Source organism: Rhinatrema bivittatum, chromosome 2 (assembly GCF_901001135.1).
Source record: "Rhinatrema bivittatum chromosome 2, aRhiBiv1.1, whole genome shotgun sequence".
Lineage (NCBI taxonomy): Eukaryota > Metazoa > Chordata > Amphibia > Gymnophiona > Rhinatrematidae > Rhinatrema > Rhinatrema bivittatum.
The window spans coordinates 623,490,728-623,513,485 of NC_042616.1; the positions used below are offsets into that span (position 1 = coordinate 623,490,728).

Genomic DNA, 22,758 nt, shown 5'->3' on the forward strand with positions numbered 1-22,758 from the left:
AAAGAGAGGTCGCTACCAAAGGATTGAGTGACCACTCGTGTGGTTGGAAGACACGGCTCAGCAGGTCTGCCAAGACATTTTCTACTCCCGGCAAGTAGGTGGCCCTGAGGTACATGGAACGGGAGAGGGCTTCTGCCCAAATCTGCGCAGTTTCCTGACAGAGAAGGAAGGAGCCTGTGCCTCCCTGCTTGTTGATGTACCACATGGCCACCTGGTTGTCCGTCTGGATCAAGATTATATGATTTGATAGGCAATCTTGAAAAGCCCTGAGAGCGTATCGGATTGCTCGAAGCTCCAGGAAATTTATCTGGTGTTTGGCTTCCTCTAGAGACCAGAATCCTTGAGTTTGTAGACCGTTTACATGGGCTCCCCAGCCGAGGTTGGAAGCGTCGGTGGTGAGAATTATTTGAGGGTCTGGTGGGTGAAAGGGCAAGCCCTGTAGGAGGTTGGACTGATTTTTCCACCAGGCAAGAGACAGACGGAGTGCATCGGTGATGCGAACAATGGTCGACAGAGGCTGAATGGCTTGGATCCATTGTGATTTCAGAGTCCATTGCATGACTCTCATGGCCAAACAGGCCATTGGAGTCACATAAACTGAGGAGGCCATATGTCCCAGCAGAATGAGAAATTGGCGAGCTGTTGCTGTGGGTTGAGACGGCAACTGGCAAGCTAGGGACACAAGGGTTTGAACACCTTGATGAGGAAGGAAGGCTTTTGCCTGTAAAGTGTCCAAGTCTGCTCCAATGAAGGATAAGGTTTGAGATGGGAGTAAGTAGGATTTCTCGTAGTTGACAAGAAATCCTAGAAAAATTAGAGTTTGGACTGTCAGGGTCAGGGAAGACCGAGCAGTTTGCTGGGTTGTGGCCCTGATCAACCAGTCGTCCATGTAGGGGTAGACATGGACGCCTGCCTTCCTGAGGAACGCTGCAACCACTACGAGACATTTGGTGAAGACTCGTGGTGCGGATGCTAGGCCAAATGGGAGCACTCGGTATTGATAGTGGTTTTGGCCTACTAGAAATCGGAGGTATTTGCGATGAGACTGAGTTATCGCAATGTGGGTATAAGCGTCTTTGAGATCTAGAGAGCAGAGCCAGTCCTCTCTTTGCAGTAGAGGGAGAAGCGAGCCCAGGGTTACCATCTTGAACTTTTCTCTGTGAAGGTACTTGTTGAGAGCCCGTAGGTCCAGGATTGGTCGAAGTCCTCCTGACTTTTTTGGGATCAGAAAGTACCTGGAGTAGAATCCTAGTCCGTGTTGTGAGAGAGGAACTGGTTCTATAGCGTTGGACTGGAGGAGAAGGGAAACTTCCTGCTCTAGAAGAACAGAGTGGTCGGTAAGTCTCCACGCTTGTAGAGGTGGAGAGTCCGAAGGAAGAGTTAGGAAGTTTAGATGGTAACCTTGTGCAATTATCGCTAGCACCCATTGATCTGTGGTGATGCGATGCCATTTTTCTGTAAAGTGGCTTAGTCGACCTCCTACTGGTATGTTTGGTAGAGGGACTAGGCATGTGCTCTCTAAGTGAAAGTCAAAAGCCAGACGCAGGGCCTGGTTGTGGAGCTGTTGTGGGCTTTTGCTTTCTAGGTTGGCGAGGCGGAGGCTTTTGATATGGCCTCGTTGATCTAGTCTTGTTGTGTGGGGGATAATACTTCCGCGGACGGAAGAATGACTTTTTGAGCTCCCTCTTAAAAGGTTGTTTAGAAGGGAGGTCAGAAGGAATGGATGAAAGCTGCTTAAGGGTCTCGTGATGATCCTTTAATTCAGCAAATATTTGGTGAATTTGCTCACCAAACAAATTATCCCCTAAACAGGGCAGGTCAGAGAGCCTGTCCTGAACCTCCGGGCGAAGGTCAGAAGACTTAAGCCAAGCCCAGCGTCTTGCTGAGATGGCTGTAGCAGATAGTCTAGTGGAAGCATCGAAGATGTCGTAAGATGTTCTTATCTCATGCTTTCCAGCTTCAAATCCTTTAAGTACGAGGGTTTGAAGGTGCTGTTGGAATTGCTCTGGTAAGGTATCTGAAAATTCTTGTATCTGCTTAAAAATGACCCTGTTGTATTGGGTCATATACAGCTGATAAGAAGCTATCCTGGAAATGAGCATGGCTCCTTAGTATACTTTTCTGCCTATACTATCTAGGAACTTACTCTCCTTGGTAGGAGGTATGGATGAGTATGGCTTCATTCTTTTAGCTTTCCTTTGAGCGGACTCTACCACCACTGAGTGGTGGTCTAGCTGTGGTTTTTGAAAACCAGGTGCTGACTGTACAAGGTAAGTAGAGTCAGCCTTTTTATTTACTGGAGCAACAGATCCAGGAGTTTCCCAATTCTTTTTAAGAAGGTCTAGAAAAACCTGATGAATTGGTATGGAAGTGATGACTTTTGGGGCATCCAAAAACTGGAGTAATTCCATCATTTGGTGCCTGTCATCTTGCTCCGATTGAAGCTGAAAAGGGACCAATTCCGACATTTCCTTCACAAAATTTGTGAAAGAGAGGTCCTCAGGGGGAGAACGCTTTCTGCTTTCAGCAGGAGAGGGTGGTGAAGGTAAATCATCAGTGTCTGTGGAAGTATCATCACCCCAGGTGTCATAAGGGTCAGGATGTTGACCTGTAGGACCACGAGGGGGTTGGATACCTGAAGGTCCCGGCTGAGGCTTCGAAAATCCCGAAGGAATCACCGGAGCCATCGAGAATACCTTTGGAGGCATCGGTGCGGGCATCGAAGGCATCGATGGAGCCGATGTGCGTATCGCCCCGGAGGAATGTATCGGTGGCGAAGGACGACACGGCATCGATGGGACTACTCCCGAAGGAGGAATTCGATACGGTGTTTCTGCACCCGATGAAATCAGCATCGGGGAGCGCACCGGTGCTGTCGGTGACCCAGGTATCACCGGTGGAAGGGCGGTCATTAGCGCTTCCATCCGGGCGAGCAGAAGTGCCAGCGCTGCTGGAATCGGGTCGGTGACTGGTTCCACTCTCGGTGGCGGAGTCGGAGCCGAAGGAGTCTGGAACCGTTGCATCGCTTTATCGATGGCCTCCTGGACCAGCCGGTCCAGTTCTTCCCGGAGACCTGGGGTAACAATACCCGGCTCCGCGGAAGAGGGAGGCTGAGGCTGAGCCGGAGGGACCACCGTCGCCGGTGGAATCGCGGCTCCCAAACCCCGATGGGGAGAGGGTTGCCTCAGTGTCTCAGAAACAGAGGTGGACGGTGCCACTTCTGATCAAGACTTCTTCGGTGGCGGCTCGGACGGTACCGAGGTCGATGACTTCGATTCCTCGATGGTCCGAGACTTGCGATGTCGATGACGATTCTTTTCCCTCTGATCCCCACGATCCTCGGGGGAAGGAACGGGAGTCGATGGCCTTGGAGACGTTGATGGCAGCCGGTCACCGGGAGGTTGCCGACGATGGAAGGACTTCGACGGTGCTGGTTCCGAGGACATCGTCGGAGTGTGAGCATGGAACAAGAGTCCCATCTTCTCCATTCTGGCTTTGTGACCTTTTGGTGTCATAAGGGCACATTTGGTGCAAGTCAGGACATCATGCTCACTCCCTAAACATAATACACAGACTCTGTGTGGGTCTGTGATAGACATGGTGCGCGTACAGTCTGGGCACCGACGGAACCCCGACGCCATGGCCATTAATCAAAAAATTTAGCCGCGGGACGGTCGACGGCCAGCAGGCCGCGAAGGCCAAACTCGACGGTAATTGGCGAAAACGGGCAAAAAACTTACCGAAACACTGCGGACTAAATTTAGATAGAAGAGGGACCCCTGTGGGGCTAAATTTTACTTCAAAGAAGTTTTAGAAGAATTTCCTGTCAGGAATGTGGTAAGAGCTCCTTAACCGCGTGGCTACTGCTGCGCGGAAAAAAGAAGACTGAAGGGGGACCCCTGCTGGCCGCAGGGTTAGTGCCGTGCTGGGCATGCCCAGTAGGGGCCAGTCAAAGTTCCAGAAACTTTGACAGAAGTTTTCCGTGGTTGGGCTCCATCCTCGATGTCACCCATTTGTGAGGACAACCATCCTGCTTGTCCTGTGAGAAAAATACTTTTAGTTTTTGGCTAGCCAAGTGGCTCAATTGGCAAGTGCTGTGCACCTCCAGGCAGAAGGTCCCCAGTCTGATCTCTGGGTTGGCCAGGGCTGCTGTGTAGGAGGTCACGGGAAGGGAGAAGTCATGGTTGTTGCCTAAAGGTGGCATCCAGTAATCCAATTAAGGGTCCTTGACTGCTAAGTAAGAAGTCCTGGTGCATGGCCCCTAACCCAGGATGATCACTGCAATGACTGGACAAAATGTAAGTAGGGAGGAAGGGATATCAAATAAGCGAAAAATATCCCTGGGCTGTTGTGAATGAAGGCTCATGATGCCAGGATCCCAGCCCTGGCTCCAATTGAGCTGGAAGTACAAAAGGAGCAGGAGGAAACTACCGAGTCAAAAAAAAAAAAGCAGCTTTTAGACTTCTTTTTGTCTCTTTTGTGTTTTTCAGAGTAATGCAGAACATCTTTCTGAAATTCACCATAACATGTAGGTATAAAATATTAATACTGGAATAATAAAACTTCATTCATTTCCAACCGTGAATGAAACAAACTCTAACACATTAAGTGGCATCACTGCTTAGATGTATGAAAACTAAGACAGAAGAACAGACGTACCATGCTCTCTTCTGAAAGTACAACACTTCAGCTTCAAAATAGGGATTTCACAATTAAGTAGCGGAAAAAAATATAAATCACAAATGTGTTTAAAACTCATACTAATTTTCCTTTAAAATACTTGAAATCAACTTCAAAGTTAATTAGTTACTGATACACCTGGTCCTACCACCTTTTTGTTTCAGCCTTTTTTATGTTTATTAAATATAAAGAGTTTGCTAATTTAGTTGCATCACTGAAAGAATAAATGTTTTTGTACAAAACTTGACAAAATGGCTTTCAATATACTCTGGATTCAGATTACTGCATACATTTTTAGATGGCTTTCAAAGTATTTGCAAATTAAAACATACCACTTCTACATACACACATGACTGCCTTTAAACAAGTCAAATAAAGGAATTAAACAATTACTTTTGTTTGCCGGTCACTGGCAGAAATTGCCAGTTCTGTGACACGTGGTAAGAAGTAGTCCAAATAGATGACTGGTTTCATATCTACAAAAGGCACTGCAAAACTCAGCCTTTTCTCCGTGTCCCATGACACATACTTCTTCATTATCTCTTCTGCAGAGGCAGCTAGTACATTTGAAATAAAAAAAAAAAGCACAAAATCAAAGTTGATCGATAAAATGGTTACTGAAACTTAGCTTCTGAACAGAATTATTCCAATTCAGGATAACAGAAAAAGCCCACTACAAAAAAGCATTTAAATAACATTTTAAGATGGCTACCGGACCAAGGCACACCTCTGAGGGATCTCGGAAATCGCCTCAGGAATTCTCAACTGGGGGAGGGACCCTTAGGTATCACTGTAGGAGAGCGGGGCTCGATCTTTTCAATTGGAAGGTAAAATTTCTCCTTTGGACTAGTGCTGCAATCCCACTAGATACCGCTGCTGGTGTGGGGATAGCGTCCACATCTGCTAGGAGACGGAGAGATATTGAATGGCTGAGGTCACTGCAAGGGTATATCTAGAGTGATGTCAGCTTTGAAAGCTGACTCCGTCTCCATCTGCTAGCAGGGGAACACATAATCCCATTGGTCCTGACTGGTTACACGCTAGGAAAAGCCCACTACAAAAAAAGTATTTAAATAAAGTTTTAAGATACTGTTCGGGCCAGCTTGTTGTTTACATTTGATTCCTGACCCCAGCTTCTTGGATAGACAATACTGGGAGAACAGAGGAAACTGTTCACAGCACCCAGGGAAGGGAAGTATTAGTGATTGGATAACCTTGACCTCTACTGTTAGATGTAGATGTATACAGAGTTCTGGAAGAAGCTGCTGTATGTGGCCACTGGCCTAAGACTGTCACTGTGATGGCTGATGGGGTGGGTGCCTAATTATAAAATAAAGAAAAATCCCAGGTAATTGCAAATAAAGGGTCTTGGCACCATAACTTCAGTAAATGCTATTTCTGATTGAACTGGACCTCAATGTAACAGTAGCAGAAAATGTATCTTATTTGATCTGATAGTAAAGGTTTCAATACTGTGAAATGTAATATTTATTACATAATTCACTATTTTTGGCTTTTAATCTGTTTTACAGCATGCTCTGATGATATAGTCCATGTTTTATTCCTGTGCTACACCACCTCTTTTTGATCATCATAGAGCAGGAGAACTTTGCCAGTAATGGTTGGTACAACTCCACACCTCTTATCTGGCACAGGGAGATGGGACACTCAGATGACAACAGTAAGCTATGGCCCTATGCTAATGATTATGGCAAGACTAGCTGAGGCTTTATGTTCAATGAAGTAGATACCTCCTCAACTATACTATCTATCGTTCATATCAAACCTGTTATGTTTGGAAAACATATGCAGTTCACGTTATTCTATCCCAGTTCAACTATCAATACTTAATTTTGATTCATGGACAATAAAGCAAATGTAAAAGCTGCCCGCTAGCCTGTAGCAGAAATGAGGTGTATTCACGTTGTGTGTGCTGCCTGATGCACACGGATGTACAGATACAGATGTACAGACCATTCGCTCTATTCTGAAATGTACTTCAAAATATATAACAATAGTGCAATGAAGGATCAAAGTTAGCTCAATTATGAGACTATAGTGAACATCTTGAGCATAAAAATGTTCAACAGCTGAACATGCATGCCTAATGGAAAATTAAAGGACATGGTAAGGCCATATGGTCCTTTTCTGCCATCACGTCTCTATGGTGCAGCAAATTAGAGAAAAAAATACCAATATCATGCTTATCCTTATATATCCTAACTGCCTCCAATCATAGATCACCTGAAAGTTTACTGAGTTGTAATCCTACTCTTATGCCAATTACTTGTATCAAGTTTTTCTCGATTGCTGTAATGTATCAAGCTTGTCACTTGTTTTAATGTATGAAGCGTCTCACCTGTTTTTATTACATTCAAAGTCCTCACTTGTAATGTAAACCGATGTGATGTGCAAACGAACGTCAGTATAGAAAAAGCCATAAATAAAATAAATAAAGGTGAGAAAGCACAGACTGGGTCTGGATAAAGTTCTGAAAGAACTCTCCTTTTTTCCCCCAAAACTAAACAGCACTTAATACTGATTCTGAAATGAAAAAACCTACATATAATCACCAGTTGTGGGTTCTAAACATACTTGTGTGTCAAACTGTGATTTCTACTGGCTCAGCATTTCACCCAAAAGAATCTGCTAGGCATAGCTAGAATCTTGATTCCGGTCAGTCTATCATTTCAGTAGCTTTTCAGTTAGATAAGGGCAAGAGAGTTAATATTCAGCCTAAAAAAATGTTTCAATCTGATTGTCCCTCATTAAGGGCTTTGGATTTAGGAACAAATCAATTTGCATCCCAATAGAGCTTGATACAAAGATGTACTTAAGATATTTTCAAAATAGCATTTAATGACCAGTATGTTGACACACTGGCACATTACTGCTGTGGACATCAATAGCAATGCCACATCAATGCCATAGGCATCGTTTCCACATGTGACCATTTAGTACTGATACTGAGAGAGTCATTGAACAGTACTGTATTTTTAGGGATCTTCATTTTCAGTTTTTATTTTTCCCAGGAATTTATAAGTGTTTATTATAATGAACAAAAAGGTAAAAACGTCAGTGGAAAAAATTATTTTGCCACCGATTTCTCGCCTGTTTAGGGGGCTACTGAAAAAAAAAAAAGTGTACTCAGCACAGTTTAACCTTTGGTGTGTGTACATTTTTGATGCACAAACTCTGCTGCCAATGCAGCAAGAAATTTTGTGCACAAAAAACATGTACACAGCACTGGGTGTTTAAGTTAATACCCTTGCATAGAAATCCCAGGATAACAGTGGCATTAGTTATTACTCCCAATGCAGAGAGGTACGCTAGCTTAACTCTGGTTTCTTAGTGCTGGAAACCTAACTCTTGGTGTGTGGCAAAGTAAAATTTCTAGCACTAGTGTCAATCTACGGGCAGAAGTGGAATTCTGATGCCAGGACCTGTTATTGGGATTATGTGCGTACGGAATATGCTTTGTGCACAAAAAGCATGTTTTCCATACAAAATTATGATTTATGAGCACAAAAAATGGATTTTGCACCAAGAACATTTTTGTGCACATAAATCACATTTTGTGTGTAGAAAATATGGTTTATGTGCACAAATCCTTTTCTACACAAAATATTTTGCGCACAAAAATCTTCTGGGAAGAAAGCATTTTTGTGCGCATAAATTTTATTTTTGTGTGTGTAAAATGTGATTTATGCACATAAACCTTATTTTCTGTGCGCTAAGCATTTTCTGAATGTTTAGCATTTTCTGATTTGTGCACATTTTTAAACTCAATGCATTAGCATAACATTAGCTTTCTGCATCCGGAGTTAAAATTTAGCTTGTGCCTTAACTGTGTGCTGAATTTCAATGAACAGTTTTACTGTTCAGCTTTTTCCATCAGTCCCTCTGTTCATTAAAATAAACACAAATTCTAGAGAAAAATAAAATAACTGAAAACCAAGATCTCTATGTATTTTTAAAGCAGTGAAGTATCAAACAAGAACATTATTATACCCTAATGCAAACTTATTGAGTTTATGGAGATACAGTATCTCTAGGGAAACAATTTAAAAAAGGTGTTGAATTATGGTTGTCAATAACTCCTGTATTTCCTGACTTTTGGTTGCTTGTTGTTTGTGTAAAAAGGGCTTTGTAAAATAGGAGCATTTGATGAACTGAACCAAAAAATGAGAAGGTTTATTACCTAAAAATTCACATTAGATCACACAAAAATGTAACCCATAGGCTTGTGCTTTAGAAAGAAAAAATAAGACCAGGACAGCATTAGCAATAAACTCACCAGTAACCAGACTTTGGTTAATTTGTCCTCCAAGAGATCCAAGTATCCGTACTACTCTATTCCTAATTGCTGCCAAGGAGATATCTTCATCCTGAACACATAAAGGTAGTATATTACATTACACTGCAAATTCAAGTCCATCATATGAAAGAGCACAGCCCATAATAATAATGTGGATTTATATAATATCCTTCATCCAACCAGAATTCCAAAACAATTAGTTCAGAATCATAAACAGACTATTGCTAGGTTAGACAGTATGGCTACCAATTTTGTATTTGATTTGTATAATATAGTATTACAGTAGATGACAGCATAAGATGAGAAATTGGGCTATTTGGTCTGCTCAGTTCTCTGTCCACATTAAAAATATACCCCAATTGCCAGTTAGAGAGCATGATCATTTGTAAGATATCACTCATGACCTAAGAAAATTTTTATTGTCTTCTGCCTTAGCATGCAGTCATCTTGGGTAGATGACCATACAAGATCCTCTAGTTCTAAAGGAGAAAGGCAGGTAGCAGTATTGCCCAGTTGCAGTTGAGTATAAAGAAATATAGGAAGAAAAGTTTATTGGTCAAGGTTAGAAAAAGTGCCAGAAGAGTCTTGAACTCACTTTGATAATATTACTCAAAATTCAATCTTCTAACCACTAGATCATCTCATGTATTCTGCTCACTTGTTTTAAGTACAAAGAACAAAAATTACATTGATCTAGAACAGAGGTTTCCAAACCTGTCCTAGAGGTCCCCCAGCCAGTCAGATTTTCAGGATATCCACAAGGAATATGCATGAGATAAATTTGCATACACTGGCTCCACAGCATGCACATTTTATTATCCTGAAAATCTGACTGGCTGGGGGTCCTCTAGGACAGGTTTGGGCACCACTGATCTAGAAGGTTACTGCTGTGACAACCAAAGATCATTTTTATGCAACATTTATTTGTAAAATTACCCTAAACAATCCAAGAGAAATGTCAATATCTTTTAGAATTCTAGGATTCCATTAAGATTGCATTGTTTCTTTAAGGAAGCATATCCAGGATTAATCTGAAGGTTCACTGGCAGTGTTGTGCATTGCCATGCAGAAAAACTTGAACCCAGCTACTACTTTTTAGGTCAACCTGAGCTTGGGATACTATGGAGGCAGTGGTAAAACTTCTCAGGATAATGGAGTCCCAGCCATTGTACAATAGCAACGCCCAGCAGCCAGATTCAAGATACATATATTGTGATCTATGGACTGAGATAAATGGGCTAGATCAAATGGGAGCAAGAGCTTTAAAATTGGGGGATAAGGGAAAAGAAGAGTTAGTTGCAAATGAAGGCTAACATCATAAACCCAACAGAGATAAACTACTACTTTATAAGAAAGTCATATTCTAAATTGGTACAGTATTTCAAGCATAAACATAGAAAGTAATATGTCCCATGGATGAATTATTTTATTTATTTATTTATTTATTATTAACTTTTATTTACCGACATTCGTGAAACACATCATGCCGGTTTACAAATAACTCAAAGGAGGAAAATTACAATAAAACAATAGAACAGTAAAGCAAATAAAACAGTAGAACAATAGAGCAATAAAACAGGGGAGGAGAGAGGGGAAGGAGGATACGGAAGGGTGGGAGAGGGAGGGGATAGGGGGATGGGTAAGGCTGGACTGCATACCGACATTCATGAAAAAGTATCATATCACATCGGTTTACAGGGAACTGGGGTAATATAACATTAACGGTAACGAGAAGAGAGAAATTACAAATAACAAGGTGTTATGGTAACTTGGGAAACAGAGCGAAGACGGCAGAAGTTTAAACAATTATAAGCTTAACAAGTAAAATACTGTATGTGCAAGGGTCACATATATTATAATGATTATATAATTATAACAAATTATAATTTCAATTTTAAGTTATTTTTTTAAAAACTAGATGAAACCTATTGAAAAATCACTAGAACATATTACATATTTTAGAAAATAAGAAATTGCCATACTGGGTCAGACCAAGGGTCCATCAAGCCCAGCATCCTGTTTCCAACAGTGGCCAATCCAGGCTACAAGTATTTGGCAAGTATCAAAACACTTAGATCCCAAGCTAATGATGCCAGTAATAGAGGTGGCTATTGATTAATAGCAGTTAATGGATTTCTCCAAGAATTTATTCAAACCTTTTTTGCACCTAGCCTCACTAACTGCACTAACCACATCCTCTGGCAACAAATTCCAGAGCTTTATTGTGCATTGAATGAAAAAGAATTTTCTCCAATTAGTCTTAAATGTGCTACTTGCTAACTTCATGGAATGCCCCCTAGTCCTTCTATTATTCGAAAGTGTAAATAACCGAGTCACATCTACTCGTTCAAGACCTCTCATGATCTTAAAGACCTCTATCATATCCCCCCTCAGCCGTCTCTTCTCCAAGCTGAACAGCCCTAACCTCTTCAGCCTTTTCTCATAGGGGAGCTGTTCCATCCCCTTTATCATTTTGGTTGCCCTTCTCTGTACCTTTTCCATCGCAACTATATCTTTTTTGAGATGCGGCGACCAGAATTGTACACAGTATTCAAGGTGCGGTCTCACCATGGAGCGATATAGAGGCATTATGACATTTTCCATTTTATTAACCATTCCCTTCCTAATAATTCCTAACATTCTGTTTGCTTGGAGCCCTTTTCAAATATTGGTGTTATATTGGCCACCCTCAAGTATTCAGGTACAATGGATGACTTTAATGATAGGTTACAACTTTTAACTTATAGATCTGAAATTTCATTTTTTAGTTCCTTCAGAACCCTGGGGTTCATACTATCCAGTCCAGGTGATTTGTTACTCTTTAGTTTGTCAATCTGGGCTACTACATCTACCAGGTTCAGTGATTTAGTTCAGTTCATCTTTGGAACCGGTATCTCTCAAACATCCTCAATTAGTAAACACACAGAAGCAAATAATTAATTTAGTCTTTCTGCAATGGCCTTATCTTCCTTAAGAGCCCCTTTAACTCCTCTGTCATCTAACGGTCCAACGACTCCCTCACAATTTTCTTGCTTCGGATAAATTTAGAAAGTTTTTATTATACATTTTTGCCTCTATGGCCAATTTCATTTCAAATTTTCTCTTAGCCTGCCTTATATATGTTTTACACTTAAGTTGACAATGCTTATGCTATTTTCTTCAGATGGATCCTTCTTCCAATTTCTGAAGGATTTCTTTTTGGCTAAAATAGCTTCTTTCACCTCACCTTTTAACCTTGCCGGCAATCGTTTTGTCTTCCTCCCAACTTTCTTAATGCATGGAATACATCTGAAATACATCTGGACTGCGCTTTTAAACAATGTCCAAGCCTGTTGTACACTTTTAACCTTTGAAGCTGCACCTTTCAGTTATTTTCGAACTATTTTCCTCATTTTATCAAAGTTTCCCTTTTGAAAATTTAGTTTTAGAGCTGTAGATAGGAACATTGGTTCTTACCTGTTAATTTCTGTTCCTGTAATACCACAAAATAGTCCGGACAAGTGGGTTTATGCATCCCCACCAGCAGATGGAGGCAGAGAACAAAACCTTGAGGCATTGCTACATAACCGAGTGCTACCTGCAGTCCCTCAGTATTGACCGGTACCCAAGCCAAGATTCAAAAAAGAAAATCAAAAAACCATTCCCCTATAAAAGGGCGAACTAGACCATAAGGTTGGATCCCCCAGAAATAACAAGTAATAAACTCTTTTTAACTGCTGAACTCAAAAGGACTAAGCAGCTCTATTGAAAAGACTTCCTCAGAGAACATCCGAGAAAACACTAGGACAGTCAGTCTTTCGGCAATACTAACAAGGTAGGTCCCCTGGACTGATTTGTGGTATTACAGGAATGGAAATTAGCAGGTAAGAACCGATTTTCCTTTCCTGAACATACCCAGATCAGTCCAGACAAGTGGAATGTACCAAAGACTCCCAGACTGGGCAAGAACCCAAAAAAACCGCTCTTAAAACAGCTTCACCGAAAATCACAGCCTTTGGTGCGCGAACATCCAAACGATAATGCATGGTAAAAGCATGAAGAGAGGACCACACTGCAGCCCTACATATCTCCTGGGAAGAGATCAATTGACACTCTGCCCACGAGATTGCCTGAGCATGAGTGGAATGCGCTTTAAAGTCAACTGGGATAGCCGACCCTCGCAAATATAGACGGTACAAATAGTCACCTTCTACCATCGTGCTAAATAAGCTTTCAATGCCATCTCCCCTTTCTTTGACCCACCCAATAATACAAAAAGATGATCCAATTGTCTGAAAGAGTTGGTGACCTTCAAATAATGCAACAGAGTACACCAAACATCCAGAAGACGTGGATCCCTACCCATCGCGGAGTCCCGGGACCAATCCAGAAAACCTGGCAATTCCACCATCTGATTAACGTGAAAGGCAGAAACCACCTTTGGAAGAAAGGAAGGTACCGTAGGCAGTGACCTTATTGGAAGAAATCTGCAGAAAGGGGTCCTGACAGGAAAGAGCTTGAAGCTCCGAGATCAGCCAAGCTGAGCAAATCGCCACCAGGAAAACCATCTTCAAAGTCAGATCCTTTAGCGAAGCCCAAGCTAAAGGCTCAAAGGGGGCCTCACAGAGAACCCACAACACTAGATTGAGATTCCAGTCAGGACACACCTTTCAAATCGGAGGTTTCAAATGCTTTACACCTTTCAGAAAATGGATGACGTCTGGATGGGAGACCAAAGGCTTGCCCTGAACCTTACCCCTGAGGCAATCGAGGGCCGAAACTTGGACTCTCAGTGAACTATAAGCCAAATGCTTGGAGAAGCCCTGCCGCAGAAAGGATAAAATATGCAGAACTCAAAGGATCTACTTGCTGATCACACCAGGTCTCAAAAACTTTCCAAACTCTGGTGTACGCCATGGAGGTAGCAGGACCCCTGGTCTGAAGAAGGGTAGAAATGACAGACTCTGAATAACCTTCAGTTGCAAGCCCTGCCTCTCAAAATCAAGGCCGCGAGACAAAAGTGATCCTCCCAATCTGAAAATATGGGACCTTGGTGTAACAACCCTTGCAGATGAGCTAATCGTAGGGGTCCGTCCACCGCCAGATGCACCAGATCCGCGAACCACAGCCGTCGCGGCGACTCGGGGGCTACCAGAATTATGGAGCCAAGATGGGCCTCTATGCACCTGAGCATGTGCCCTATTAGAGGCCACGGAGGGAACACAAAGAAGGATCCCCTTCGGCCATGGGCACACCAGAGCTTCTAGTCCTATCGAACTGACCTCTCATCTGCGACTGAATAACTGTATCGTTTTCGCATTGGACTGCATTGCCATGAGGACCAGTTGAGGACCCCCCTCCCAATCGGGCACAAATGGAATTCCAGGCTTCCAGGGACAGTTCCCACTCCCCTGGGTCCAGTTGCTGTCGGCTGAGAAAGTCCGCTTGCACATTGCCTACACGTGCGACGTGACAAGCTACAATCCCTTCTAGATGTTGTTCCGCCCATGCAAATAGCAGCTGAGATTCCTGAGCCTCTGCTCGACTCCTGGTTGACAGTTGATGTACGCCACCATTGTCACATTGTCCAAAAAAACCTGAGCCATGCGACCTTGTACCAGAGGCAAAAATTCCTCCAAGGCCCTTCACACTGCCCTTGTCTCTAACCGATTGATAGACCAGGACTTCTCTGCCAGTGACCAGTCCCTGAGCCAAACGACCCAGGCACACAGCTCCCCAGCTCCTGAGGCTGGCATCTGTGGTCACCACTACCCAATCTGGGACTTCGAAACTCACTCCCTTCTCTAAATGGGACCGGAAGAGCCACTATGATAGGCTGGCTCTGGCTTCCTTCCCTAGGGGCAACGGAAGGTGGTACTGCTCAGACATTGGATTCCAGTGGGATAACAGGTATCTCTGCAACGGATGCATGTGGGCAAAGTCCCATGGGACCAGCTCCAGCTTGGAGGCCATGGAGCCCAGGACCTGTATATAATCCCAGACCTTTGGAACTGGGAGATATGACAGTCGAGAGACTTGCTGTTGCAATTTGGATAACCTGTCCTCCTTCAGGAACACCTGGCCGCTCTGGGTATTGAACTGGGCCCCTAGGTATTCCAGACATTGAGAAGGCATCAGCTGACTTCACCAGGTTGATCATCCAACCTAGATATCCATAACGGCTGGATAATGCAGTCCACAGCATGAATGCACTCCTCTTCTGTCTTGCCCCGGATGAGCCAATTGTCGAGATATGGATGTACCAACACCCCTCCCTTCCTCAAAGCCGCCGCTACGACCACCATCACCTTTGTGCAGGTCCATGGAGTAGTGGCTAGCCCAAACAGAAGTGCTTGGAATTGGAAGTGCTATCCCAGCATCTTGAACCTCAGGAACTTCTGATGGACCTGCCGTATAGGGATATGCAAGTAAGCCTCAGTAAGATCCAACGATGCCAGAACTCTCCTTCATGGACTGTTGCGATCACTGTGCACAGCGTCTCCATTCAGAAACGTGGAACCTTCAAGCTCAGGTTTACCTTCTGTAAATCTAAGATGGGACAGAAGGTGCCCTCCTTCTTTGGAACCACGAAATAGACTGAATACCTTCCTTGTCCCTGCTCATTCACCAGCACCAGAAGAATAGCCTCCAAACTTAGCAATATTTGTAAAGTTCCTTCCTCGGCCTCCCGTTTGCTGCAGGAAACAGTGCAACTCCAGAATTTTCTCGGCCACTCAGGGAAGCCTAAGGCATAACCATCTATCATCATATCAAGCACCCACTGATCAGAGGTAATCTACACCACTCCCCATAAAAATGGGACAACTGTCCCCCGATCGCTATTTGGGTGGAGTGGGCGGGCCTGATTTCATTGGGCTGGCTTACTTTCTCCGGCCCCTTGACTGGAATCGCCCCTGAAGAATTGGCCAGTGGCCCAAAAGGATTGATGTATGGGCAGCTGCTTGGATCCAGAGGAGGCTTCAGGAGCGAAATTTTCTCGGCTCCCAAAAATGAGGGACTGGAGAAGGACTTCTTAACATTCTTCCTGTCCTCAAACAATCTATTGCCTTTGGTTTCTCCCAAGGACTTCATAAGCTGATCCAGATCCTCCCCAAAGAGCAGTTTCTTTTGAAAGGGAAGTGACATATCTGGGACTTGAACCACATGTCCGCGGACCAGTTCGCAGCCACAGAAGCCCCCTCACTACCACCACAGAGACCATATTTTGAGCTGCTGTATGCACCAAATCATACAAAGCATCCGCCACATAGGCCACTCCCACCTCCAGAAGGACCACCTGGATAGGGGATAGTACTCTCAAAGCCGCCTGATCTTGAGGCTTCTGAATCCAACATAAGCAAGCGCACTGCATTATGCCAGCGTAGACCGCTGCGCGGAGACTCAAAGCCTACACCTTGAACATCCATATCAGCTGGATTTCCAGTTTGCGGTCCTGCACATCCTTCAGTGCAGCAGCACCCACCACTGGAATTATGGTCTTCATGGTAACCGCTAAGACGCCGCATCCACTTTAGGAGTCTTAAGACGGTCCAAATGTTCCTCCAACAGGGAGTAGAGCTTTGTCATTGCCCTTCCCACCTTCAAGCCCGCCTCCAGGGTATCCCATTCCCAGCTAATCAACTTTTGAATCTTCTTTGGGATAAGGAAAGCACTAGGCGGACCTCTAAGACCACCCAGGACTGGAGTAACTTCCTCGCTATCTGACTCTTCCTGAGCTAACTTTACCCCCAATTCCTCCAAAACCTAACATAAGAAATTGCCATACTGGGGGAAAAGAGGGCTCCCTCTTAAACAAATGGACCACTTGGGGATTGTCTCCAACATTCCCGACACCTTCAAGGAGGATCTGATTGTCCTTATTTGTGTCCGGGCCAGGGGTGAGCTCATCGTCTGGATCATCCGGGTCAGCCTCAGGAGAGGAAGCCCCATTCCCCTGCAGCTCTTCCGAATCAACCATGTCCTCACGGTCCAAATCAGGACGCACAGCACGAGACCTCCAAAGCTTGGAAACACGAGTTGGAGACACCTCAGAGGCCCACTGAGGTTTCTTAGAGGAACCCAGACCCCTCTCACTGGGTCTATGCTTAGCCGCCTTTTTAGCCAAGAAGGCCTCGTATAACAGCAGGTTGAATTTGGGAGAAAAACCTCCCGGGCCCAGCGACGTCCCCTCAGAATCACTGGAGGCCAGACTCGAACCATCTTCAACCCCCCTGCTCGGTACCATGCACAGCAGGTGAGACGGGGGGTGGGGGGGGGGGAGGATCATCATTAGGGGCCCGGCCGGCTGGAGCAATCCGGTCCAGAGCCCCCTTCGGAGGTAGCGGGGACCAAAGTTCCCACTTTGGGCCCTGTCATGGCCCCTGCCAAATGAGAAGCCTTCCTGGATTTCTGATGCTTAGAGGAGGATCCCTCGCCTCCCAGAGTTGTGCAAAGGGAGAGGGAGTTTAAGGCAGGCTGACCACACTCCACAGGCTTTATAAGCTTCAACCTGCAGCTTGTCTGCCATATCTCAGCCCCGAGAATTGCAGCAATAATGGCTGACCCACGTGTTCTCTGAGGTGGCCAGAGGCACTGCTGTGCTAAAGGTGCCGGCGCGCAGGAGAAACTGCAGCAGCAAGACGCACAAGTGTCCAAAAGAGCCCCGTTATCCAAGAGACAGGCCTCAGTGCGCTGGAAATCTAGCTTGTCTCCACCAGGGAAAACAAATACCCTCTCTCCCGCTGGCGGACCCTGCTGGACCCCCCTGACACGGCCCCAGAATGCCGGGGTCTGACCACTGCCAGCACTGCCGTGCAGGCCAACTGTCCCACTGAGCTTCTCTGCTCAAGAGAAAGCTAACACTATTTATTTATTTTTTTAAAACTAACTTAAACAACAAGAAAAACAACCAAGGAATAAAGAAGCTCCCAAAGGGGGATACTTTCCTGAGTGAGTCAGCAGCGGCTAGGAGGGGACCTCAGGGCCAGTCCCCTTGCTATCAGGGGCCCTGAAATTCACAGGCTAGCACCACCAGGGGTATCCATTCCCTTGTTCACCCGGCTGAACCTGAGGGATGGCCCAAAAAAACGCCACCACAGGGAGCATCTTCCAGTCTCCAAACACCGAACCAGTCAGGACTGCGGGGATGCACCTCTACCATCTGCTGGAGACAGAAAAATACTGAGGGACTGCAGGTGGCACTCTAGGTTATGTAGCAGTCCCTCAAGGTTTTGTGCTCTGCTCAATCTGATGGTGGGGATGGATAAACCCACTTGTCTGGACTGATCTGGGTATGTTCAGGAATTACATATTGTCCCTCCTTCCAGTCCACCACTGTTACCTCTCTCACCAAATCCTGCATTCCACTAAGAATTAAATCTAAAATAGTTCCCTCTCTTGTTGGTTCCTGAACCAATTGCTCCATGAAGCAGTCATTTATTCCATCCAGGAACTTTATGTCTCTAGCATGCCCTGTTGTTACATTTACCCAGTCAATATTGGGGTAATTGAAATAGGAAAATTGGTTCTTACCTGCTAATTTTCGTTCCTGTAATACCACAGATCAGTCCAGACAAGCGGGTTATCAATGTGCAGATCTAGGATAGGTCGGAACGTGCCTTATTTCTTGGGCACCACGAAATAGATGGAATATCTGCCTTGTCCCTGTTCGGACACTGGCACCGGTACAACTGCCTCCAGACTTAACAACCGCTGAAGCGTTTCCTGGACTGCTGCCCACTTGCTTCGGGAAAGACAACGCGACTCCAGAAAGACCGACTGCAATGGGCGAGAAAATTCTAAGGCGAAGCCGTTTCTCACCACACTCAACACCCACCGGTCGGAAGTGATCTTGGTCCACTTCCCGTAGAACTGGGCCAGCCTGCCCCGATTACCAGAGACGAGGAGTGGACCTGCTGGATCTCACTGGGAGGACTTATTGCCACCCGCACCCTGGGTGAATCCACCTCTAGATGACCTTCCAAGCCCCTCGAAAAGACTGTCTTTGGGCCGAGGGCCTTGTCTGACAAAAACGTCTGGACTCCCGAAAGCGAGGCCGAGAAGAGAAAGGTTTCTGGCCAGACTTTCGATCCTCTGGCAGCCTATTGCCCTTTGTCTCTTCCAGTGACTTCATCAGCAGTTTCCCCTGAAAGGGCAGATTACAGAGCTGCAATTTTGATGACAGATCCGCTGACCAGTTGCGTAGCCACAAGTGTCGCCTGGACGCCACCACCGACACCATAGCACAGGCCGTAGTTCTCACCAGGTCATACAAGGCATCCGTGCCATAGGCAACCCCTGCTTCCAGGCGGGCCGCCTGGACTGGGGAAAGAGTCCAGGAGGCAGACTGTTCCTGCGGCTTCTGGGTCCAACATAAATAGGCCTGCTGCATCAGACTTGCACATACCGCCGGCCGCAGGTCAAGCCCCAGGTCCTCAAAAGCTCGCTTGAGATGCACTTCCAACTTCCGATCCTGAACATCCTTCAGAGCGGAAGCTCCAAGTACTGGAATAGTGGTCTTCTTAATGACTGCCGAAACTGCTGCATCACCTTCGGGACCTTGAGAATGTCCAGATGGTCCTGTAGAAGTGGATAAAGCTTGGACATCGCTCTGCCAACTCACAGACCCGAGTCGGGTGAATTCCACTCTCGGTTGATCAATTTCTGGATTTTCTTCGGAATTGGGAAAGCGCTGGGGGGGGGGGGGGGGGGTCTCCATAGGCCATCCAGAACCAGATTAACCCCTTCAGCATCTGAATCCTCAGGGTGAGCTTAATTCCCAGCTTCTCCAACACCTGAGGTATAAGCAGGCGAAGTTCCTCTCTCTCGAAAAGCTGGCTCACCTGCGGATCATTGCCTTCAGCCTCCAGACCCTCCAAGGAACCCTGTTCAGTTTTAGAGTTCCCTGGGTCCAGAGGGGGACCCCCAATCGGGTCCCTATCCTGATCGGCCTCCGAGGAGACCTCATCCTCCTGCTTAGATTTGTCCGAATCTTCCAAGTCCGATTCCAATCGCGCTAGCTGTCCCTAGGAAGGCAGAGCTCGCGGGGGACCTTCCCCCACTTTGCCGAACCTGTTGAGCCTTCTTTGACACCGCACTTACCTGCCTGCCTAGCCAGGAAGGCCTCATGCAGTAAAAGTACGAATTTGGGTGAAAGCCCCCCCCCCCCCCCCGGGGCCCCCGAAGGGCGCTTGGGGCTGCTAGGGCCCGAGACATCCGGACCTTTTTCCCCAGGTCGAACCATGGGAGACAGGAGCGGCCGGGACCCCCCGGACGAAGCCCCCCTTATCCAGCTCCGCTTCTGCGGCCATAGCCACTCCCCTCCTGTGATCCCAGCGCCACCGCTGCAGTCCACGAATGCCTCCGCGGCTTTGCTTGCCTTTCAGACCCCCCCTCCAGCACACTCCATGCAGAGGAGGAGGTCATTCAGGCCAACCGACGGGCTACCACAGGCCTGCAGGTCTCTCTGAGCTGCTTGTCTGTCATTTTGTACACCCCTTAGTGCAAGTCTTACTGCATACCCCAAACCCAGAAAATTTGTTGCTGCACTCCACAAGAAATGGCAAACACTCAAACCCCTGACTACATCCACCTCAAGACCCACAGAAAGGATCAAAACACGGATAACCCACAGAAGGAAATAAGAAGAAAAACAAAGAAAGACTGTGAGTACAACACACAAACATCACTAACATCAACACTAAGACCTGCAGCAGTTACATAGCACTATCATTTCTACTATTCAACGCACAATCCATAGTAAAAGAAAATACCCATCATCACCGACTTACTCGACAATTACAAACCAGATTTCATAGCCATCAAGGAAACATGGACTAAAAAACACCGACCCAGTCTTAATCAACCAAATCAATAACCCTATCTACAGAAAGTTTTCAATCCCCAGACCAAAAAAGAAAGGAGGAGGTCTAATGCTAATCATCAAAAAAAAACCTACAGATGAAATTACTCCCAACTAACACCCACTGACCACTGGAAATTGCACTATTCAACTCACCAAAACTACAAATCTGTCTTGTATACTGTCCCCCCCAATTCACTAGATCGGAACTGCTCACCATTGATAGAATTCTTCTTGATCAAACTATTAACAAATCCATCATCATTTTAGGAGACTAACATTCACATAGACACCATTCCCCAATCGCACCATTCCCCAATCGCACCTCAATAACAGATACTCTCTCAACCCTAGGCCAACTCACAAAGCAGGTCACACACTAGACCTTGTCTTCATCAATACTGACATATGGGCTACTTACCACACAAGTATCACTAATATCCCCTGGTCGGACCACTCTCTAATCAACTCTAATCTGACTTCCAACTGTAAATTTACAACAGAAAAAAGCCCACCTAGATCCTTCTCCTACCGGCCACCCTTTAACATCGAGATACTTCAAGATAATCTACAAACAGAACTAACAAACATAGACCTATCTAACGCAGAAAACACCACTTCCTCCTGGCTCACCATCACTAAAACAATAGCAGACAAGATAAACCCCACGATAAAGAAAACAAAAAACCCAAAACACCAGAATCAATGGTACAATGACAACATCAGATCAGCCAAATGTGAACTCCGAAAAAAAAAAAGAGAAAACCTGGTGGAACAACAAAACAACCACACTACTTAACGCCTATCAATCACACTTAGCATACTACAAAAAACTTATCCACAATGCAGAAAAAGACTTCTACTCAAACAAAATAAACAAATTCCAAAATAACCCAAGAATGCTTTTCAATATCATACAAAGCCTAACCAAATCCTCCAATGACCAGTTATCATCATCCTCCAAGATTGTAATCCAACGATTTTGCAGATTTCTTTAACGAAAAAATAAAAAACCTCATAAATAACAACCGTAACACGCAAGACCCAAAAATATAAATCAAACACCAAACTGGCCCAACTTTGATTCAGCATCATCACTGGAAATCCAAGCTATCATCAAAAAAATTAACCCAGCTAAGCATCCTATCGATAGCATACCCATACCGACAATCAAAGTCATCGAACCATCAATAACCAAAATGATAACCGACATCGTGAACCTATCCCTCACAGAAGAAAACTACCCCGACTGCCTAAAATCGCAATTATCAAACCCATACTGAAAAAGACCAACCTTGAGCCAAAAAACCTACTAAACTACTGACACATATCAAACCTACCATTCATTGCCAAAATTATTGAAAAAATTGTCCACTCCCAACTCAGCGACCACCTAGAAAGGAACAACAATTCGGCTTCAGGAAACACCTGAACACTGAGTCACTACTCCTATCATTAAACTACATCGTGCTCAAAGGCTTTGACAATGGCCACAGCTACCTTCTAGTCCTACTAGACCTATCAGCAGCCTTCGACATGGTAAACCAATCAATCATGATTGACCGCCTCTCCGAAATTGGTGCAAATAAAAAAACCCTACAATGTTTCTCATCCTATCACAAAGAATCTATCAGGTGTCAATCAACGACACCCTCTCAAAGAAAATAAACCTTGACACCAGAGTTCCCCAAGGCTCCGCTCTATCTGCGACACTCTTCAACATTTATCTTCTCCCAACATGCCACTTCCTCTCAAACCTTAAACTGACCCACTTCATATATGCGGATGATATCCAAATGCTAATCCCAATACACAACACTCTGGAAGATACCTACAAAAAAACAGCCACCTACCTCACCAAAATAAAGCAACTACTAACCAACATGAAACATCCTAAACATCGATAAGACAATAATCATCA

At 45.0% G+C, this 22,758-nt stretch overlaps 1 protein-coding gene across 2 annotated transcripts in view; it reads right to left on the bottom strand.

Annotated features, from left to right (window-relative positions):
- Positions 1 to 22,758, bottom strand: part of PRKDC (protein kinase, DNA-activated, catalytic subunit) — a 683,602-nt gene that overhangs the window by 477,008 nt on the left and 183,836 nt on the right. For both annotated transcript variants that reach the window (XM_029591248.1, XM_029591249.1), the window contains exons 23-24: positions 8,978 to 9,068; positions 5,074 to 5,237 (exon numbers count right to left, since the gene is read on the bottom strand). In XM_029591248.1, the coding sequence (XP_029447108.1) occupies positions 5,074 to 5,237; positions 8,978 to 9,068 (255 nt within the window). The remainder of the gene's footprint in view (positions 1 to 5,073; positions 5,238 to 8,977; positions 9,069 to 22,758) is intronic.